This window comes from Cnephaeus nilssonii (assembly GCF_951640355.1).
Source record: "Cnephaeus nilssonii genome assembly, chromosome: 2".
Taxonomy (NCBI): Eukaryota; Metazoa; Chordata; class Mammalia; order Chiroptera; family Vespertilionidae; genus Cnephaeus; species Cnephaeus nilssonii.
The window spans coordinates 16,741,418-16,760,390 of record NC_137073.1 but is presented as its reverse complement, the minus strand read 5'-3'; the positions used below and the strand labels follow the sequence as shown (position 1 = coordinate 16,760,390).

The 18,973-nt window shown below is 48.1% G+C and overlaps 1 protein-coding gene across 1 annotated transcript in view; it reads left to right on the top strand.

Annotated features, from left to right (window-relative positions):
• Positions 1-18,973, top strand: part of LOC307110897 (coronin-7) — a 57,617-nt gene that overhangs the window by 3,737 nt on the left and 34,907 nt on the right. The window contains exons 3-7 of the mRNA XM_079790408.1: positions 207-281; positions 4,022-4,092; positions 4,574-4,757; positions 6,530-6,606; positions 18,293-18,343. Coding sequence (XP_079646534.1) covers positions 207-281; positions 4,022-4,092; positions 4,574-4,757; positions 6,530-6,606; positions 18,293-18,343 — 458 coding nt within the window. The remainder of the gene's footprint in view (positions 1-206; positions 282-4,021; positions 4,093-4,573; positions 4,758-6,529; positions 6,607-18,292; positions 18,344-18,973) is intronic.

Below are 18,973 nucleotides of genomic sequence, written 5' to 3'. Positions count from 1 at the left end.
CCAGTGTCACGGAAGGTTCTTATGTGAGGCAAGCACCTAATCCTGGGCCAATTACTATGCCTAGAGGGATGGGATCTTACAATTGGTGGAGGCTCTAGGAAGGTCCAAGGCTGAGCTTTTAGATCTGTGTACCCTGGGAGTCCTAGACTGGGAGGTAGATGGTCCCCATTTTTCTGGAAGTCAGAGCAACTGTGTTTATTTGGCAGGTGTGCTGGGCATTGTGCCTCTGGAAGGCCAGGGAGAGAACAAGAGACACGTGACCCACCTGGGCTGCCATTCTGGTGAGTGGGGGCTGGATCCAGGAAGTCTGGAACTTGCTCCTCCTTCTCCGGGGCCAGGGATTCATACTCACCTGGTCTCACAGGCCCGTGACTTTCCAGGTCCCTCCTGTTGTTTTCACTGTTCCTTCTCACAGGTGGGGTCCAGATTAGAAGGCTAGATCCTGCTAGAGAATTCGGGCCTGGCAGAGAGGAGGAAGGCTGGGTGCTCCATGTGGTCAAGCTGGGAGGAAGGGGGATATGCACCAACCTGCACCCGACTCCCTGATGCTGGCTTCCTATTACTGCAGAGGACTCAACTCTATGTGGTTCTTAGCCCTGTGTCCTTTCCTGGAGCTTAGGAGACCACCCCTCGCCACCAGGCCTCCTCCCCAGCCAGACTCCTCAGGGCTCTCCAAGGAAAGTGTGGGCTGGGCTGCAGGGCAAGAGAGAAATTGTCACCAAGAGAGCTGCCACAGCTACTTCTGGGGGCTCCCAACAACCTGCCTGACAATCTGCCCACTTTCAGGAAACAGTTTGCTCTCCTAGGATGGCCCCCGGTTGTCTCCTTTCTCCCTGTCCAGCTTTGGCAGCTGTGGGCCAGTCCTGGCCTGCACTGCTGGCTGGCTGCTGGATGGCCTTAGGTGAGAGAAGGGGCCAACCTTTGGTTCCTGTTGTGGGTGTGCAGCTCAATGTAGGAATGAAGATGATGATGATGATGATGGCAGTTATTAAAATAACAGTAATGAAGATTGTTGGAGCCCTCTCTATGTCCTTCCCCCCCCCCCCCATTTTCTCATCTTCTCCTTCTTTAAAGCTTTTTACAACTTTATCAAGGTATCATTTACATATCATTAATGTTACCTGTTTTAAATGAAGAATTTGATGACTTTTATTAATGTTACAGGCTTGTGTATACCACCATTCAGTTTTAGACATTTCCCCAGAAGATTCCTCATGCCCCTTTGTGCTTAAATCATTTCCATCTCAGGCACTGCAGCCTCAGGCAACTGTTGATGTACTTTCTGCCTCTGCAGCTGGGGTCTGCAAGCTACTGGTGTGGCCAAATCTGGCCTGCTGCCTGTCTTTGTAAACTGTTGTTTTGGAACACTGCCAGGCCTCTTCATCGATGGCCAGTCTGTAGTCACTTTCTCTCAACAACTGCAGCGTTGAGCAGAGACCATATGGCCTTAAAAGCCTGAAACATTTACTACCTCACCCTTTCCAGAAAATGTTTGCCAGCCTCTGCTCTATAGACTGGCCTTTTCTGAACATTTCACATAAATGGAAAATACCGTGCATGGTCTTTTGAATCTCTCCTCTTTCACTTAGCATAATGCTTTGAGATCCACCTGTGTTGCAGCATATGTAAGAAGTCTGCTTTCTCATCTGCTCTCATATCTTTTTCAAGTATATTTAAAAATAACCCACTTTTCAGCTAGGAAAACTGAGGCTCAGGTTAGGACCTTGCCAATGTTGATATTGCTGCTGGCAGAGCCAGGTCTATCTGACCTTGTGCTCTTAGGCACCCTACTGCTTGCTTCTAGATATTTTTTATTCACGGGAGAGTTGCTCCAAATTGGTGGAGTTTGTGAGGTGGTGAGTGCCCTGTGACTTGGGGGTTCCAAATAGAAGCTGGACCAGGTTTCTGTTGGCAGGTTGTAGCTTCACTGTAGCTCCAATTATTCAGAGCCTCTCTTTGCAGGAGCAACCTTGCTGGGAAGCTGCAGTGAGAATAGCTGAGCTCCAGCTCTCTCAGAACCTGCCTTCAAGGCTCCAGTGCCAGTGGTGGTGGGGAGACTGTGGTGGGCTGGGCTCTGGCTACTGCCCTGTCTTCAGGATGCCCAGACTTTGGGGCGCCTTCTATGTCTTGCCTCAGGGCCAAGTGGCCCTTTAGCCCAGCTTCCCAGGGGAGCAGAGGGCAGGGAGGCATCTAGAGGGCCTTTCTGCATGTCTGGGCTGTGGGGTGGGCCGGGGATGTGCCCCAGTTTGGGAAAGGCAGTTTGATAATGTGCTGAGTCTGTAGGTTCTGAAGCTGGACAGCCTGGCCTGACCCCTCCAGCTTTGCCCTTTCTTAGCTATAGCTCTAGACAAGTTATTTAACCTCTCTGTCCCTGTGTCCTTGTCCTCCACTTGGGTGATGATGCCACAGTGCCATCCTGGTGGGTCACTGAGGATTTGGTGAGATAAATGCACATGAAGAACTCAGGCTTCTCAGATCGGCCACATTACTACCTCTTATTCCCTCAGTGTGCCAGACTGTCTACATTGGCTGCTGCTCCGGGCTTGTGCCCTGCCCTGTCCAGTTCGGAGCCTGCAGGATGGGGCAGCAGGGGTTTGTGGCCAGGAGTCCAGGCTGAGGGTGTCCCAAGGTGTACCTGTCCTCATACTCCCCTTTTTCTTCCTTATCTCTGGCCAGGAGGAAAATGTAATGCTTGGCCACTCTGCTTTTTGCTGTGGTGATACAGGCCTGGCTGTCCTGCTTACATTCCCCTCAACACCCAAGCCCTGGCCTCATCTCCGCTTCCCCCTCCCCCAGCCTCATTTCCCCTCTGGGCTCTGGTTCACTCTGTGCACCCCAACCTCCACCTGCCAGAGCTGGGCAGTTCAGGTTCTTTGGTTGCAAAGAACAGAAGACCAATTCCAACTTGCTTAAGACAAAAATAAATTTATTGGGAAATTCCTGGGAAGCTTCCAGAACCAAAGGGTCAGCTAGATGTTCAGGTCTTTGGAGGGTCCTGGCATGGAAGCTGCCAGCTCCCTCTGAGCTGGTGACCCTCCACCTAGGCCAGTCCCTAAAGCACCCTGTTGCTAGGCCTTCCTATTCCAGGTTTAACTCTCCTAAGAGAGAAGCTGGCTGCTGGGGCACAGATCAGGTGCACTCCCACATTGGGGGGAGTAATAGGGTAGAGAATGCCTAGGTCAGGCAAGTGACAACCACCTTCCTCCCTCTCTTCCTACTGCCTTCTCCAAGATTCACCATGCATCTCATTGGAGGCTTCCCTACCTCTGATCTATGGGTCACCCCTGTGGGCAGAACTTGCTCCTTGTTGCATCTGCACAGATGTATGTGTCTCCTTGAGGAAGTGCTGAGGGACAGTCGGACTGAATGGTTTGTGAATTCCTTGTGACTACAGTGAGGCCAGAACTGTGTTCATTCACATAATTCTTGCCAAACCTTGTGCTAGGCTCTGGGCTTTAGGTGACTTCAGGTTCCTGGTAATCCAATGAGTTTTTTTATGTGGTTTTTTTTTTACAGAAATACCTTTTCTTCCATTTTTTAAATATGTTTTTATTGATTTTAGAGAGAAAGGGAGAGGGGAAGAAAAAGAGAAACATCAATGTGAGAGAGAAACATCCACCTGTTGCCTCCCATAGGCACCCTGATTGGGGATTGAATCCGAAACCTGAATATGAGCTCCGACCGGGAATTGAACCGGTGACCTTTTGTTGCATGGGACGACACTCAACCAACTGAGCCACATCAGCGAGGAGCTCTTTTCCCATTGCCCTGCTGACCTCTCCCTGCCAGGTCTTTGGCCACCCTGGGTCTACAGGGCTCGCGGGGATATGTGTTGCAGGCAGGCCTATGGCAGTTGCCCATAGTTTGCAGAGGTGCTCTCCTTCTGGGACTTTGAGCCTGCTTCCATGTGTGCAGAGATGTCACCTCTGAAGCCCTGGGCTTTGATCCCAGGCTTTGGGCTGGAAACAGGATGTTCTGGCGGGTTCTAGTTGGGCCTGAGTCAACCATTCCTTTCCTGCAGACCTGGTCACGGACTTGGACTTCTCTCCCTTTGATGACTTTCTCCTGGCCACAGGCTCAGCAGATAGGACGGTGAGTGGAACCATTGGAAGAGTTGCTCAATGCCTCACCCACTCCTATTTGGGGCCTTCTGAGCCCCCTGAGCCTCTGGGGCCCTGCTCCTTCCTAGTCCAACCCCTCCCACTACCCCTTCAGCTCCTCCACAGATTTGCAGGGCTAGGCCAGCCCAGACTTTCTTAGTTCCTTAACCCACACCAACTCCCACATACTCCTGTGCACTTGCCGGAGCCCTGCCTGTGATGTGCTGGCTTGCTGCTTGACTGCCTAAGGACATCAGGGCTGGGGTAGTGTGGGAGGCTCAGAAGAGATGGATCAGAACCCTGATTTCCCTGCTCCCATTTCCCCCCAGCCTTCAACCACACTTGTGACCCTGAGCCAGGTCTCCCTCCTTTTCCCAACAGACACACAGCCTCATGCCCAAGCATGACCCCTGGAGTTGGGGGCAGTGAGGACCCTCCCTCTCCTGGACTCACAGGCTTACTCTTTCCCACAGATGAAACTATGGAGACTGCCAGCCTCTGGCCAGGCGCTGCCCTCGGGACCTGGGCTGGTGCTGGGCCCTGAGGACACCCGGGTAGAGGTGCTGCAGTTCCACCCCACTGTGGATGGCATCCTGGTGAGCACGGCAGGCACAGCCGTGAAGGTCTGGGATGTGGCTAAGCAGCAGCCCCTAACAGGTATGGGCCACACTAGCCACGTCACTTTCTGGGCAGCCCCCTCCTGGAAAATGTTCTGTTTCTTTGTTTATGTGTTTGATATCATGAGTTGTAAAGTAAGTATAAAAAAAAAATCACTTGTACATAGTATAAAACCAAGTCTTAAGAACATCCCACCATCTCTATTTCCCATGGCACATGTTTTAATTACAGCTGTTTTTTCTACTTTTTCCTCCACATGTCTAAATAACTTTCTTATACTGTTATTTCTTGAGTTACATGTCATTTCAGTTTTGAAAACAAACTATCGACTTCTACCCATGAGATGAGGATTTGCTCTCTTATAGTCCCAGCCCATCCCTGCCTCGTCATGTTTTTTCTTCCTCTCATCTTCCTAATATAGATTGACCTAGTCTGTATAGGCTGCTATAACAAAATCCCATGGACTGGGTGGTTTATAAACAATAGAAATTTATTTCTCACAGTTCTAGAGGCTGGGAGTCCAAGATCAAGGTGCCAGCCGATTTGGTGTCTGATGAGAACCTACTTCCTGATTCATAGTCAGCCATCTTATTCCCTGTGTCTTCACATGGTGGAAGAGGGGAGGGAGCTCTCTTTTATAAAAGTACTAATCCCATTCATGGGTGCTTCCCCCCTCATGAGCTAATCACCTCCCAAAGGCTCCCACCTCCAAATTCCATCACAGTGGGGGTTAGGTTTCAATATGTGAAATGTGTGTGTGTGTGTGTGTGTGTGTGTGTGTGTGTGTGTGTGTATGGGGGGTTGACACAGACATCCAGAGCATGCTTAGATGATAACAACTTTGAGCCAGATACCTCAGTATTTGACTGGTTATGACCTTGCAGTATGAACCTCAGCTGAGCCCAAGTGTTTTTTTGTGGTAGTGTCACTGAGTCCCTTTTGCAGAGTCCTTCCTTTTTAGGGGAAAGACACAAGGCTCAGCTCTGGCCAGGTAGATCAGTTAAAATGTCATCCACATACACCAAGGTTGCGGGTTTAATCCCATTCAGGGCACATACAAGCATCAATCAGTCAATGAATGTATAAATAAGTGGAACAACAAATTGATATTTCTCTTTCTCCCTTCCTCTCTAAAATCAATAAATTAAACACATACAAACACATACACAAGGCTCAGAGAGTTGAAGGACAAACTGGCACCCCAGAGCTGTGCAGTGTCCAGGGTACACCAAGCTCACAGTGGGGCTGAGGCCAAGGGCCATTAGTAGCATAACTAGGAGTCTCAGGGTTCCCCTCCTGACAGCATCAGTCAGTGCCCACCCTGGAGGCATCTTGTGCCACAATGGAAAGTACAAGGTGCAGGGCTTGCCCCCAAAGAGTTCCTGGCACAGTTGAAGAGACCAGCCTGACCCTTGAAGCAGAGGTGAAGGTCACTAGGCAGATGTCATTAGGGAGTCACCCCACCTGTAACTATCATCTCAAGCCCTTATCACCTGCCCAGCACTGTGCTGAGAGTTTAATTATTCCTCAGCACAACACAGCAGTTCCATGGGGGTGGGGAGCAGGGAACCTTGGAAGGTTTCAGAGTAGGAGCATGGCCTGACAATGGTAGGGCTGAGGAAAGAGCCCCTGGATATAGTACAGAATATCTGGAAGGAGCTACTGCCCTTGTTCCTTCCACCTGAGAAGGGACTCTGGCAGCTGCTGCCTTTGCCCCAGAGAGTTAACTCCAACTAGGCCCACCTGCTTCCCTGTGTTCTTACTGCCCAGGGCAGGGTGTGGGGACCCTGACCTTGGCTGCTTCTCTGCAGAGCTGGCAGCCCACAGGGACCTGGTGCAGGGTGCTGTCTGGAGCCGAGATGGAGCCCTGCTGAGCACAACATGCAAGGTAAGCAGGTGGGCGGTGAGGCTCAAGTAAGTGCCTGTGGGGGGCCTGAGGCATGCCCTGCTCCTCTCAGGGCCATGGTGTCATGGAGCACACATTCTAGGCTGTATTTGTCGGGCTGGGTGGTATTTATGGGGCAGAAGGCGTATGAGCCCCTCCCCCACCTCAGCTGGCCTCTCACCTCTGGCTCACACCTGCATCTGCAAACACCTATCCCACCTTGGTACCAGGGCCTGAGGTTCCTATTAGATGAGGGCCCAAGTAAAGCCACACTCTGGCCCTGCTGGGCTCTGGTTTGTGCCATTTGGCTCCTATCACCAACTTCAGGCAGCCTCACCTGCCTGCCTATCTCCTTTGTCCAAACTTTTAGGAGAATTCAGACTCAGGATGCTATGTCAACCCTAATACCCAGTATGCAGACCTCATAGTCCTCGCTGACACCAGGCCCCGTGCTCGCCCAGTCCTGTGGAGGTGGCAGTGGCCAATGTGGATTAGGGAATCAGACAGATCTATAATAATAAAAGTGTAACATGCTAATTAGACCAGATTCTTTCTGGATGACCTTCCGGATGAAGCAGGGGCTGTGAGGGCCGAGGTGGCCTCCGTGACGGTGGGGGCCGAGGCAGCCAAGGTGGTGGTGGGGGGCCAGGCCCCTTGCATGAATTTTATGCATCGGGCCTCTAGTTAAACAATAACTGACCTGTGAAATGGGATCTGAGAGAGAGACATGAAGTGCTCTAAGTTGGTCAGAGGAGCCGGGAAGGCTAGGCCATAGACAGTGGACTTGGATACAGGCTCTGAAGGAAGGGTTAATGACATGGGACATAGAGAGGTTCTGAGAACTGCAGGGTTGGGTGCAGGGGCCAGGGCAAGGCTGTGTGCAGAGAGCAGAGTTGAGTGCACAAGGGTTGTGCTTGTTATTGTAGAAACAACCAGAAAACACTGGAGTGATTAAAACCAGAAGAGGGACAGCCTATAGTGTGAAGTGAGCAGATTTGCATTTTGAAAGCTCCCCAGCTGCCTTGTGGACAGAGCATTGCAGGGGCCCATATGCAAAAGTAACAGTGCTACAGCTTCTGGGGGAGGAAAGGAGTGTCCTCAGCCAGGGCTGGTACAGAGGGGCAGACTTGGGGATGAGAGCCATGGGTTGGTGGGGGGCTGGATGTGAGGAGTGGGGGGTTATGAGGCTGGCTTCTGGGTATTGGCTGTAGGCCTGTTGGGGGTTATGAGGCTGCTTCTGGGTATTGGCTGTAGGCCTGTTGGGTTTGAATTACCTGGGACATTCAAGCAGAGATATCATTTTAGTCCATGGACTAGGGCTCTGGGCAGCAAACTGAGCTGAAGATAGAAAGGTGGGCACTATCTGTGTTTATGTGGTAGAGTCTGTAAAGAGGTGAAGGACACTCACTTGTTGGATTTGGGGACATGGGTGACCTTCAGGACCTTTTGGAGTATATTGTGGCCTGAAGCCACATGTGAAGAATGGGGGAAGGCAAGGAAAAGCCTGCAATGGCTCTTGTGGGAAATGTGGCAGGGATAGGGAATGGGGGACAGGAGCTGGTTGGGAGGGGGTATGTGGGTAAGGACGCCGCTGAAGGAGAAAATGTGTCTGCATACTTGGAATCTATTTCCATCTCTATTTTTTCCCAACTTCTTAGAGGCCCCATTTCCTAGTCTTTTTAAACATTTTTTAAAATGGAATTTATTTGTGTGGCATCTATATATATAAAAGCCCAAGTGACCGTCTGACCAGTAGCTCTGATGCACACTGACCACCAGGGGGCAGACGCTCAACGCAGGAGCTGCCGAGCTGCGGTGACTTGGCAGCTGCGGTTCTCGGGTGACGCACCTGGAACCAGAGAGGAGGGAGCCAGGAGAACTGCCCTCTCGCAATCTGGGACCCCTTGGGGGATGTTGGAGAGCTGGTTTTGACCCAATCCCCACAGGCCAGGCCTAGGGACCCCACCAGTGCACGAATACGTGCACTGTGCCTCTAGTTTGTTAATAAAATTACTTAGGTTTCAGGTGTACAATTCTGTAATACATTATCCATATATTATGTATTCACCACCCCAAGTCACATCTCCTTCCATCACCCTTTATCCCCACTTTACCCTCGTCAACCTTCCCCACTCCCTTTTCCCTCTGGTAATTACCATGCTGTTGTCTGTGTCTATGAGGTTGTGTTGTGTTTGTTTTTTTGATTGCTTAATACCTTCACCCTTTTCACACAAACCCCTCCCCTCTGACACCTATCAGTTCTCTGTATTTCTGTTTCTATTTTGTTTGTTAGTTTATTTTGTTCATTAGATTGCACATATAAGTATATCATATGGTGCTTGTCTTTCTCTTGACTGGCTTATTTTACTTAACTATTTCCTAGTCTTTATTAACTTTTCCCCTCATTTGGTTCATTAAGCAATAGGTTCCAGACATTGGCCTGAGCTTTGGGTGTCAGGAGGTAAATAATACTGGGCTGCTGGCCCCTAAGAAGCTGCTGCTCGAGGACAAGGTGGTCATGTGGCGGCCAATGCTCAGGCTAAAGGCTGGTGGGCATGACTTCCAAAGGGACAGTGAGGTCAAGGCTGGTCCTTAGGTATGAGTTCTCACTGAGGAAAGGACGGGCATCTCAGGCAGGGGAACCGACCTGTCGGAGTCCTGCATTTAGGCTGTGAACTCCGCCTCCAATGAGAAACCCTCTCTGCCCTGTGTTTCCTTGGCATGTGTGAGAGAGACAAGCACAGAATGAAAGAGAGGAAGGGGGAGGGAAGGAGGAAGCTGGAAGATGCTTCCCATTAAAGCACCATCTCCCTGCTGGTGAGGAAACCTCCCTGGTGCCTGGCCTGACTCCCATCCTACCTTGGAGCAGCTCTTCCTCTCAGGGCTGGTGATTCCTCTGCAAGGCCTGGGCCCAATCCCACCAAAGTCCTTTCCTGTCCCCCTTCCAGCTTCTCCAGGCAGCCACTAGGGGGCGCGCCTGCCTCGTGGATAGCTCCCCCACTCTGCTACCGTGAGCCTAGCGGACACGCTGTCCCCCACAGCCTATGCCACCCCCTCTGTCGGGTCCCCTAGACCCCCATCAGCACAAGACCAGCCTCCAGTGTCCAACCTGAGCCCTGGTTAGATGGCCCAACTACCTTTAGGGACTGCTCACGTACCAAGACTGTTACTGACTCGTGAGAGGCACTGCCATTATCCTCATCCTACCAAGGGCTCTGGGTTTGCCCAGATCACAGAGTGGTGGAGTTGGTGTTTGAATCCAGGCCACTGGCTCTCCTGGTGGCTCTGCCACTCAGGTGTGAGTTGCTCCTGCTGCCAGGAGGGGGTCTCTCTTGCCTGGGTTTTTCTCTGTCTCTCCTTATCCTCTGTCCATCTCTTGCTTCCCTGTCTCTGTCCCTTGTTATCTTTCCTCTTGTCTATAGTTGTCCTCTTTCTATTGCTCTGTGTTCCCTGTCTCTGTCCCCTCTGTGTCTCTCTGTTCCCTTTCTGTCTCTCTTGGCTCTCTCTGCCTCTCTCTGTACTCTCACTTCTCTCTCTCTCACTGTTCTTTCTGCCTGTCTCTGTCCCTCAATGTCCTTGGCTGTCTGGTCTCTAAATGACATCCTGAACACGAGGCTTTGGAGTGGAGTGGTGCTTTAGAGCTAATCCTGGACTGTGTCTGGTGTCCGCCTGACACATAGCAAGTGCTCACTAAAGTAGCAGGGAAAGCTTTGCCAGCAGTGACCCAAGAACCCTGGGAACCTGCTGAGGTGTGTCAGGAAAGCCTGGGACGGTCCGCCACCGAGGTGTGGCTTTCCAGGCCATCTCTGAGCCGGCCCCTCCCTTGTCCAGCTGCCTCTTTATTCCTGCCACCCACTTTCTTCACATGGCAATCTCTTCCCCTCCACATCTCATGCCAGCAAGCTCATGTCTCCACATCTTTTCTCATGCTTTTTCCCCTTAAATATATTTTTATTGATTTCAGAAAGGGAGGGTGAGGGAGAGAGATAGGAACACCAATGATGAGCCCTAGCTGGTTTGGCTCAGTTGATAGAGCATTGGACTGAAGAGTCCCAGGTTCGATTCTGATCAAAGGCACATGCCCAGGTTTTGGGCTCGATGCCCAGATTTTGGGCTCAATCCCCAGTAGGGGGCGTGCAGGAGGCAGCCAATCAATGATTCTCTGTCATCACTGGTGTTTCCTTTCTTTCTTTTCTTTCTTTTTTAAAAAAAACTTATTTCATTGATTTTTTTATAGAGAAGAAGGGAGAAGGATAGAAAGTTAGAAACATTGATGAGAGAGAAACATCGATCAGCTGCCTCCTGCACACATTCTACTGGGGATGTGCCCGCAACCACGATATATACCCTTGATCGGAATTGAACCTGGGACTTTTCAGTCCGCAGGTCGACGCTCTATCCACTGAGCCAAACCGGTTAGGCTTCTTTCCTTTTTTAAAAAATAAGAATATATTTTTATTGATTTCAGAGAGGAAGAGAGAGGGAGAGTTAGAAACATCTATGATGAGAATAGGTTTTGACAAATTCATAATGTCATGTACTCACCAGTATAGCATCATACAGAATAAGTTTACCACCCTAAAAGTGCCCTGCGCTTTACCTCTTCATCCCTCCCTCGTTGTCTCCAAACCACTGGCAACCACTGATCTTTTTGCTGTCTTTATAAGAGTTGTCTTTCCCCAAATGCCATATAGTTGGAGTCATACAATATGTAGCCTTTCCATATTGGCGTCTTTCACTTAGTAATATATATTTTTGGTTTCTCCATGTCTTTTTGTGGACTGATAGCTGTTTTTTAAAATTATGGTAAAAACACATATAAAACTTACCATCTTAACCATTTTTAAGTATACAGTTCAGTCATGTTAGGTATTTTTACATTGTTGTGAAACAGGTCTTCAGAACTTTTTCATCTGTAGAACTGAAATTCTACGCCCATGAAACAACTTTCCTTTGCCCCCTCCCTCAGCCCCTGGCAACCACCATTCTAATGTCTTTCTGTCTATGAATTTGACCACTTTAGATACTGCATATGAGTGGAATCATACAGTATTTGTCTTTTTGTGACTGGCTTATTTCATTATGTGTAATGTCCTCAAGATTCATCCATGTAGCATGTGACAGGATTTCCTTCCCTTTTGAGGCTGAATAATATTCCATTGTATGTATATAACACATTTTGTTTCTTCATCCAGCCATAATGGACACTTAGGTTGCTTCCGTGTTTAGTATAGCTACTGTGAATAATGCTGCTTTGAATGTGGGTGTGCAAATATCTCTTTGTGACCTTGTTTCCAATTCTTTTTGGTATACTAGGTGTACCTGTTAATAATGCAGATTGTTTTTAATAGATGGAGTTACACATATGTTGATATATATCCGATTTGATATGTATGCTATTTTGTTGTATTGACAGCAAGCTTCAAAACTTCATATATCAAATTTGCTGAAGGTGTTAACATCATAGATATTTTTACACGTAAAAATGTTGAATTTCGTGCCAAAAAAATGAGCATTTGCGGGAAGTTTTAGTTCACTAGAGGCCCAGTGCACAAATTCGTGCATGGGTGGGGTCTGGCCGGCTTGCACGGATGGGGCCAATCAGGGCCAGGCCTGTGGGTGGGGGAGAGGATACAGGTGCTTGGCGGCTGGCCCCGTCCCCAATTGAGGTGTTGGGGGTCGATTGAGGGCCGGGTCGGCCAGGGCAGAGGGACCAATCAGGGCCTGGATCAGGCTGGTTGGCTGCCGCAGTGCACGTCATAGGCACTGGTCGTTTTGGTCGTTCTGCCGTTCTGGTTGCTGGGCTTTTATATATATAGATTACTTTATTTTGAAGAAAAGTGCTGCTGAATATTTCGGGAAGCGTATGGTGAACATGCTCCATCTCAAGATCCTTGTGAACGCTGGTTTAAATGCTTTAAAAGTGATGATTTCAATGTGAAAGACAAAGAATGTCCAGTCAACCAAAAAAGTTTGAAGACCAACAATTACAAGCTTTATTTGATGAAGATGTGTGTCAAACTCAAAAAGAACTTGCAGAAATATTAAAGATTGTTTGCTCAGCAAACAATGTCCAATCGTTTACAAACAATGGGAAAGATTTTAAAGGAAGGAAAATGGGTGCCACATCAACTGAACAAAAGACAAATGGAAAACCAAAAAGTCATCAGTAAAATGTTGCTTCAACGGCACAAAAGAAAGTCTTTTTTGCATCGAATTGTGACTGGCGATGAAAAGTGGATTTATTTTGAGAATCCCAAACGCACAAAATCATGGGTTGATCCAGGTCAACCATCAACATCCACTGCAAGGCCAAATCGCTTTGGAAAGAAGACCATGCTCAGCGTTTGGTGGGATCAGGAACATGTGGTATATTATGAGCTTCTAAAACCAGGTGAAACCATTAATACTGATTGCTACCGACAACAAATAATCAATTTGAACCATGCTTTGATCGTGAAATGACCAGAATGTTCCAGAAGATAAGGCAAAATAATTTTGCTTCATGATGATGCACCATCACACACTTCAGAACCAGTTAAAGACACGTTAAAAGATCTTGCCTGGGAAGACCCACCTGCCATATTCACCAGACCTTGCTCCTTCAGATTACCACTTGTTCCGATGGATGGCACACACACTTTCTGAGCAGCACTTCAAAACATATGAAGAAGTGGAAAATTGGGTCTCTGAATGGTTTGCTTAAAACAAGAAAAGTTCTATTGGGCCGGTATCCACAGATTACCTGAAAAATGGGGAAATGTGTAGTTAGCAATGGACATTACTTTGAATAAAGCACTTTTGATATTTCTCTTAAAATTATGATGTTTTCTTTGGTTACAAAATTCACATTATTACCGGTACACCTGGTATACTCCAAAGTGGAATTTCTGGATCATATGATAATTCTATTTTTAATTTTTTTAGGAACTACCACACTATTTTCCTAGTGGCTTTACTATTTTACATTCCCACCAACAGTACCCAAGAGTTCTGATTTATCCACATTCCCACCAACACTTGTTATTTTCTGAATTTTGATAGTTGTCATCTTAATGGGTATGAGATAATATCTCATTGTGGTGTTGATAAGCATTTCTCTGAAGATTAGTAATGTTGAATATCTTTCCATATGTTTTTTGGCCATTTGTATAACTTTGGAGAAAGGTCTATTTAAATCCTTTGCTTATTTTTTAATTGGGTTATTTGATTTTTTTTGTTGTGAAGTTGTATGAGCTCTTTATATATTCTGGATATTAACCCCTTATCAGATATATGATTTGCAAATGTTTTCTTCCATTCCATAGGTTCTTTTACTCTGTTGATTGTGTTCTTTGATTATAACAAAAGTTAAGCTTGATGTAGTACCACTTGTCTATTTTTACTTTTGTTCCCTATGCTTTGGTATTATAACTAAGAAACCATTACCAAGTCCAACATCATGAAGCTTTTCCCCTGTGTTTTCTTCTAGGAGTTTTATGGTTTGGGCTATTAGCTATTTCTTGTTATCACTGAACTAGAGGCCCAGTGCACAAATTCGTTCATGGGTGGGGTACAGCTGGCCCAGCCCCAATCAGCAGATGGGGCTGGGCCTGTTGGGAGGAGGAGACAGTGGGAGGTTGGCCGGCTGGCTCACCCTGATTGGAACCCGATCTGGGCTGGGCCAGCTGGGGGGAGGGGCCGCGGGCGATTGGCCAGTGGGCCCTGCCCCCAATTGGGGTGGGGGGCCTCCTGGGGGCAGGGCTGGCCATGGGGGGTCTGTGGGTGGTGGTTGGCCAGCTGGCCCCATCCCTGATTGGGGGCCAATCGGGGGCGGAGCTGGCTGGGGGGAGGGGCCGCAGGCCGATCAGGGTGGTGGGGGCTCATTGGGGGGTGGGGCCGGCCATGATGAGGGGCTGTGGGCGATGGGTCGGCCAGCCCTTCCCCCAAATGAGGTGGGGAGGGCCGATTGGGGGCCAGCGACCTGGGGGAGGGCCCATGGGTGGTTGGCCAGCCAGCCCTGCCCCTGATCGGAGTGGGGGGGGGGCTGATCAGGGGCAGAGCTGGCTGGGAGGAGGGGCCATGGGCCAATCGGGGTAGTGGGGGCCCATCTGGGGCGGGGGCAGGCTTGGGGGAGGGGCTGCAGGAGGTTGACCAGCTGGCCCCACCCCCTATTGGGGTAGGGAGGGCAATCAGGGGTAGTGCCGGCTTGGGGAAGGGCCTGCGGGCCAATGGGGGGGGTGGGGGCCTATCGGGGGTGGGGTTGGCCTGGGGGAGGGGCTGCAGGAGGTTGGCCAGCTGGCCCCACCTCCTGATTGGGCCGGTTTGCTGGCTGCAGTGGGCCTCATAGTGACCAGTCGTTCCAGTCATTTCGGCGTTCTGGTTGCTGGCTTTTTATATATATATAGATAATATTCCATTATGTGAATGTACCACAATGTATTTATTCACCTACTGGGGGTATCTTGGTTGCTTTCAATTTTTTGCCGTTATGATTAAATTGCTATAAACATTTAAGTTTTAACACATCTGGGTAAATACTTAAGAGACCATTGCTGGATCATATGGTAAGAGTATTTTTTGCTTTGTAAGAAACTGCCAAACTGTCTTCCAAAGTGTCTGCATGATTTTGCATTCCCATCAGCAGCAAATGAGAGTTCCTGTTGCTCCACATCCTCCTTAGCATTTAGTATCTTCATTTTAAAAAAAATTTTAGCTATTCTAATAGGTGTGTAATTGTAACACATGGTTGTTTAAATTTACAGTTCTCTAATGAGATGTGATGTTAAGCATTTAAAAAAATATTTTTATTGATTTCAGAGAGGAAGGGAGAGGGAGAGAGAGAAACATCAATGATGAGAGAGACTCATTGATTGGGTGCCTCCTGCATACCCCTCACTGGGGATCAAGCCCTCAACCCGAGCATGTTCCCTTGACCAGAATTGAACCCAGGACCTTTCAGTCCACAGGTCGACGCCCTATCCACTGAGCCAAACCAGCTAGGGCAAGCATTTTTTATATGTTCATTTTTCATCTGTGTATCCTTTTTGGTGAGGTGTCTATTCAAATCTTTGCCCTTTTTAAATTGGGTTGCTTGTTTTCTTATTTTTGAATTTTAAGTGTTTTGTATATTTTGGATACAAATTGTTTCTCAGATATGTGCTTTGCAAATATTTTCTCCCAGTCTGCGGCTTGTCTTTTCATTTTCTTAACAGTATCTTTTGCAGAGCAGAAGTTTTTAATTTTAATCAAGCCCAATTTACTAATATTTCTTTCATATATCATACTTTTGGTGTTGTAACTAAATAGTCATTGCCAAATGCCAGGTCACCTAGATTTTCTCCTAAATTATCTTCTAGAGGTTTTATAGGTTTGCTTTTTACAGTTAGGTCTGTGATCCATTTTGAGTTAATTTTTAAAAATATATATGTATTGATTTCAGAGAGTAAGGAAGAGAGATAGAACATCAATGATGAGAGACAATCATTGATTGGCTGCCTCCTGCATGCCCCCTACTGGGGAGGGGTCGAGCCCACAACCCAGGCATGTGCCCTTGGCCAGAATCGAACCTGGGACCCTTAGTCCGCAGGCCGACACTCTATCCACTGAGCCAAACTGGCTAGGTTGAGTTAATTTTTATGAAAGGTGTAAAGTCTAAGTCTAGATTTATTTTTTTGCACGTGGATGTCCAATTGTTCTAGTTACATTTGTTGAAAAGACTATTGTCTTTGCTCCTTTGTCAAAGATCAGTTGACTATATGGGATCTATTTCTGGGCTTTCTTTTCTACTCATTTAATCTGTTTAGTCTATTCCTAGGCCAATACCATATTGTCTTGATTGCTGTTGCTTTAGTGCAAATTCAGGTAGCGTCAATTCTCTAACTTTGTTCTTCTCCTTTAATATTGAGTTGACTATTGTGAGTCTTTTGCCTGTCCATTTAAACTTTAGAATCAGTTTGTTAATATCCACAATATAACTTGGATTTTCATTGGGAATGCATTGAATCTATAGTTTAAGTTGGGAAGAACTGACATCTTGACAATATTGAGTCCTGTCCATGAACATGGACTATCTCTCTCTCCATTTATTTAGTTACTAGAGGCCCGATGCACGAAATTTCGTGCAAGAGTAGGCCTTCCTTCCCCCAGCTGCCGGCACCGGCTTCCCTCCGGTACCCGTGACCTGGGCTTCCCTCCTCTGGCCACCAGCAGGCACCTGGGCTGGCTTCCTTTGGGATGCCCGCAAGCACCTGGGACCCCAGCTGGCTTCCGCTGGGCCGCCCGCAGGCAACCGGGACCCGGGCTGGTTTCTCTCTGGCCCTGGCTTTGTCAGGAAGGATGTCCGGAAGACATCCAGTCTAATTAGCATATTACCCTTTTATTATTATAGATTTGATTTTTTCATGAGAGTTCTATGGTATTCCTCATATAGATCCTGTACATATTTTGTTAGATTGATAGCTAAGTATTTCAATATTTTGGGTGCTATTGTAAATGGTATTGTGCTTTTAATTTCAAATTCCAGTTGTTCATTGCAGGTTCATTGTTCAAAATATGAAAGTATGAATCCATATTGATTGAAACAAAGTGGAACCATTCCAAAATTTAAAAAGGAAAAGCTAATCAATCCCCACATCCCCCAGCCCTGGTACCCATCTTTAACACATGGCTTGTACTAGTTGACATCTTTCTCCTTGCTCAGCAAACTTGCAAAACCTATAAATACATGGTTAGACAAATAGGGAATTTTGTTTCTTTTTACCACAGTAGGATTGCACCATGCCATGTTATTCTGCGTCTTCCTTTTAGCACTTAAGAATTTATCATGACTGCCCCAGCCAGATAGCTCAGTTGGTTGGAGCATTGTCCTGTTCACCAAAAAGGTTGTAGGTTGGATTTCCTGTCAGAGCACATACCTAGGTTGCAGGTTCGATCCTGGACAAGGGCCCATACGGGAGGCAGCTGATGGATGTTTCTCTCTCTCACGTCAGTATTTCCCTTCCTCTCTCTCTCAAATCAGTTAAAAAATAAAGAACTTGTCATGGCCAAGCCTGCAAATAATGGATTCAGATTCTGCCCCCCCCCCATCCCAGTTCTTTATGCACATATATTTATGTATACACACACACACAGATATAAAGTCCTTATACAGGTATAGGCATTTTATTTTTTTCCTTTTTGTCTGTTCCTATTGCCATCTTGGGGTAATATAGAGCTGTGTGCTGAGTGATGGTTAAGATGTGTAAGCTCATCATCTTGGTTAGACATCACATTTTTAAAGTGTAGAAATGACATTGTCCTGTGAGTCCCTCTGGGCCAGCACAGGGCTGGACACGTGTAGTAGCTGAGAGCCTAGAGTTTTGTTCTGGGTTTCAGTCTCTCCATCTGTGAAGGGGACATGGTGATAACACTGCCTCATGTGGTGGTTGGAAAGATGGGGAGAGATCCTGCATGTAACTTAGGGAATGTGAACTCTTGTCAGTGAGTTCTCTATGAGAGTTCTATGGTGAATGACTAAGGCAGGAAAAGGAGCCTGCCCCCTGTGGTGAGAAGGAGGAACCAGCCTGGGGAGGGGTCTCCTAGTGCTGAATACCAGCCCTGTATACTGAGGAGTGGGACCATCAGAGCCTGGGATCCAGGAGACAGGCTGGCCCCCAGGGACCCAGCCCACCCTAATTGCACTCTTGTTGCCTCCTCTTTGCTTTTCCAGGACAAGCAGCTGAGGATCTTTGACCCCAGAGCAAAGCCTGAGGCCTCCCAGGTGAGTTGTGTGGGCAGCAGGGCTTGGTTGAGGCCCCAGTGGCTCCACCATGAACAGGCAGGGGCAGGTTCAGCCTCTTGGTTGACAGATTCTGCCACACCCCGTGCCCCTGGCCAAGGCCCATTGGGTGGGTGTGGGTCACCTCAGAGGTGGGCTCCAGCTCTTTCCGAGAAGCATATTCTGGGTCCTGGGAGGGTCTGGCTTTGATCTCAGGGTGGGACACAGCCAGGCTGCCCACAGGCCTCCACTGGAGGTGTCCTGTGGCTTCGGGAAAATAATTTGAGATTCCAGCTTCCTCTCCTTCTTTAAGACCCTCATCCCACCCACCCTTCCTGGCATGGCCAGCAGAGGCTAGCCACAGAGGAACCAAAGACCCAGTGCTGCCATCTGCACCCCTCTAGTCACATAGCAGGCAGACCCTAAGTCTTTGTCCAGGGTCTGTGGGCTGTGCTGGGGGCCTGCCAGATCTGAGGGACACAGTAATGAGCCTGTTTGGTTTTGTCAATAGATGTGCATGAGGTGTGTGTGGCCCTATGAGTTCTGAGTGGGAAGGCTGGCCCCTGGGAAGGCTATAGGCATTGAGCCACTTCAGAGTCATTCCTTCATTCTATAGCAGCTTGGTACCAAGCT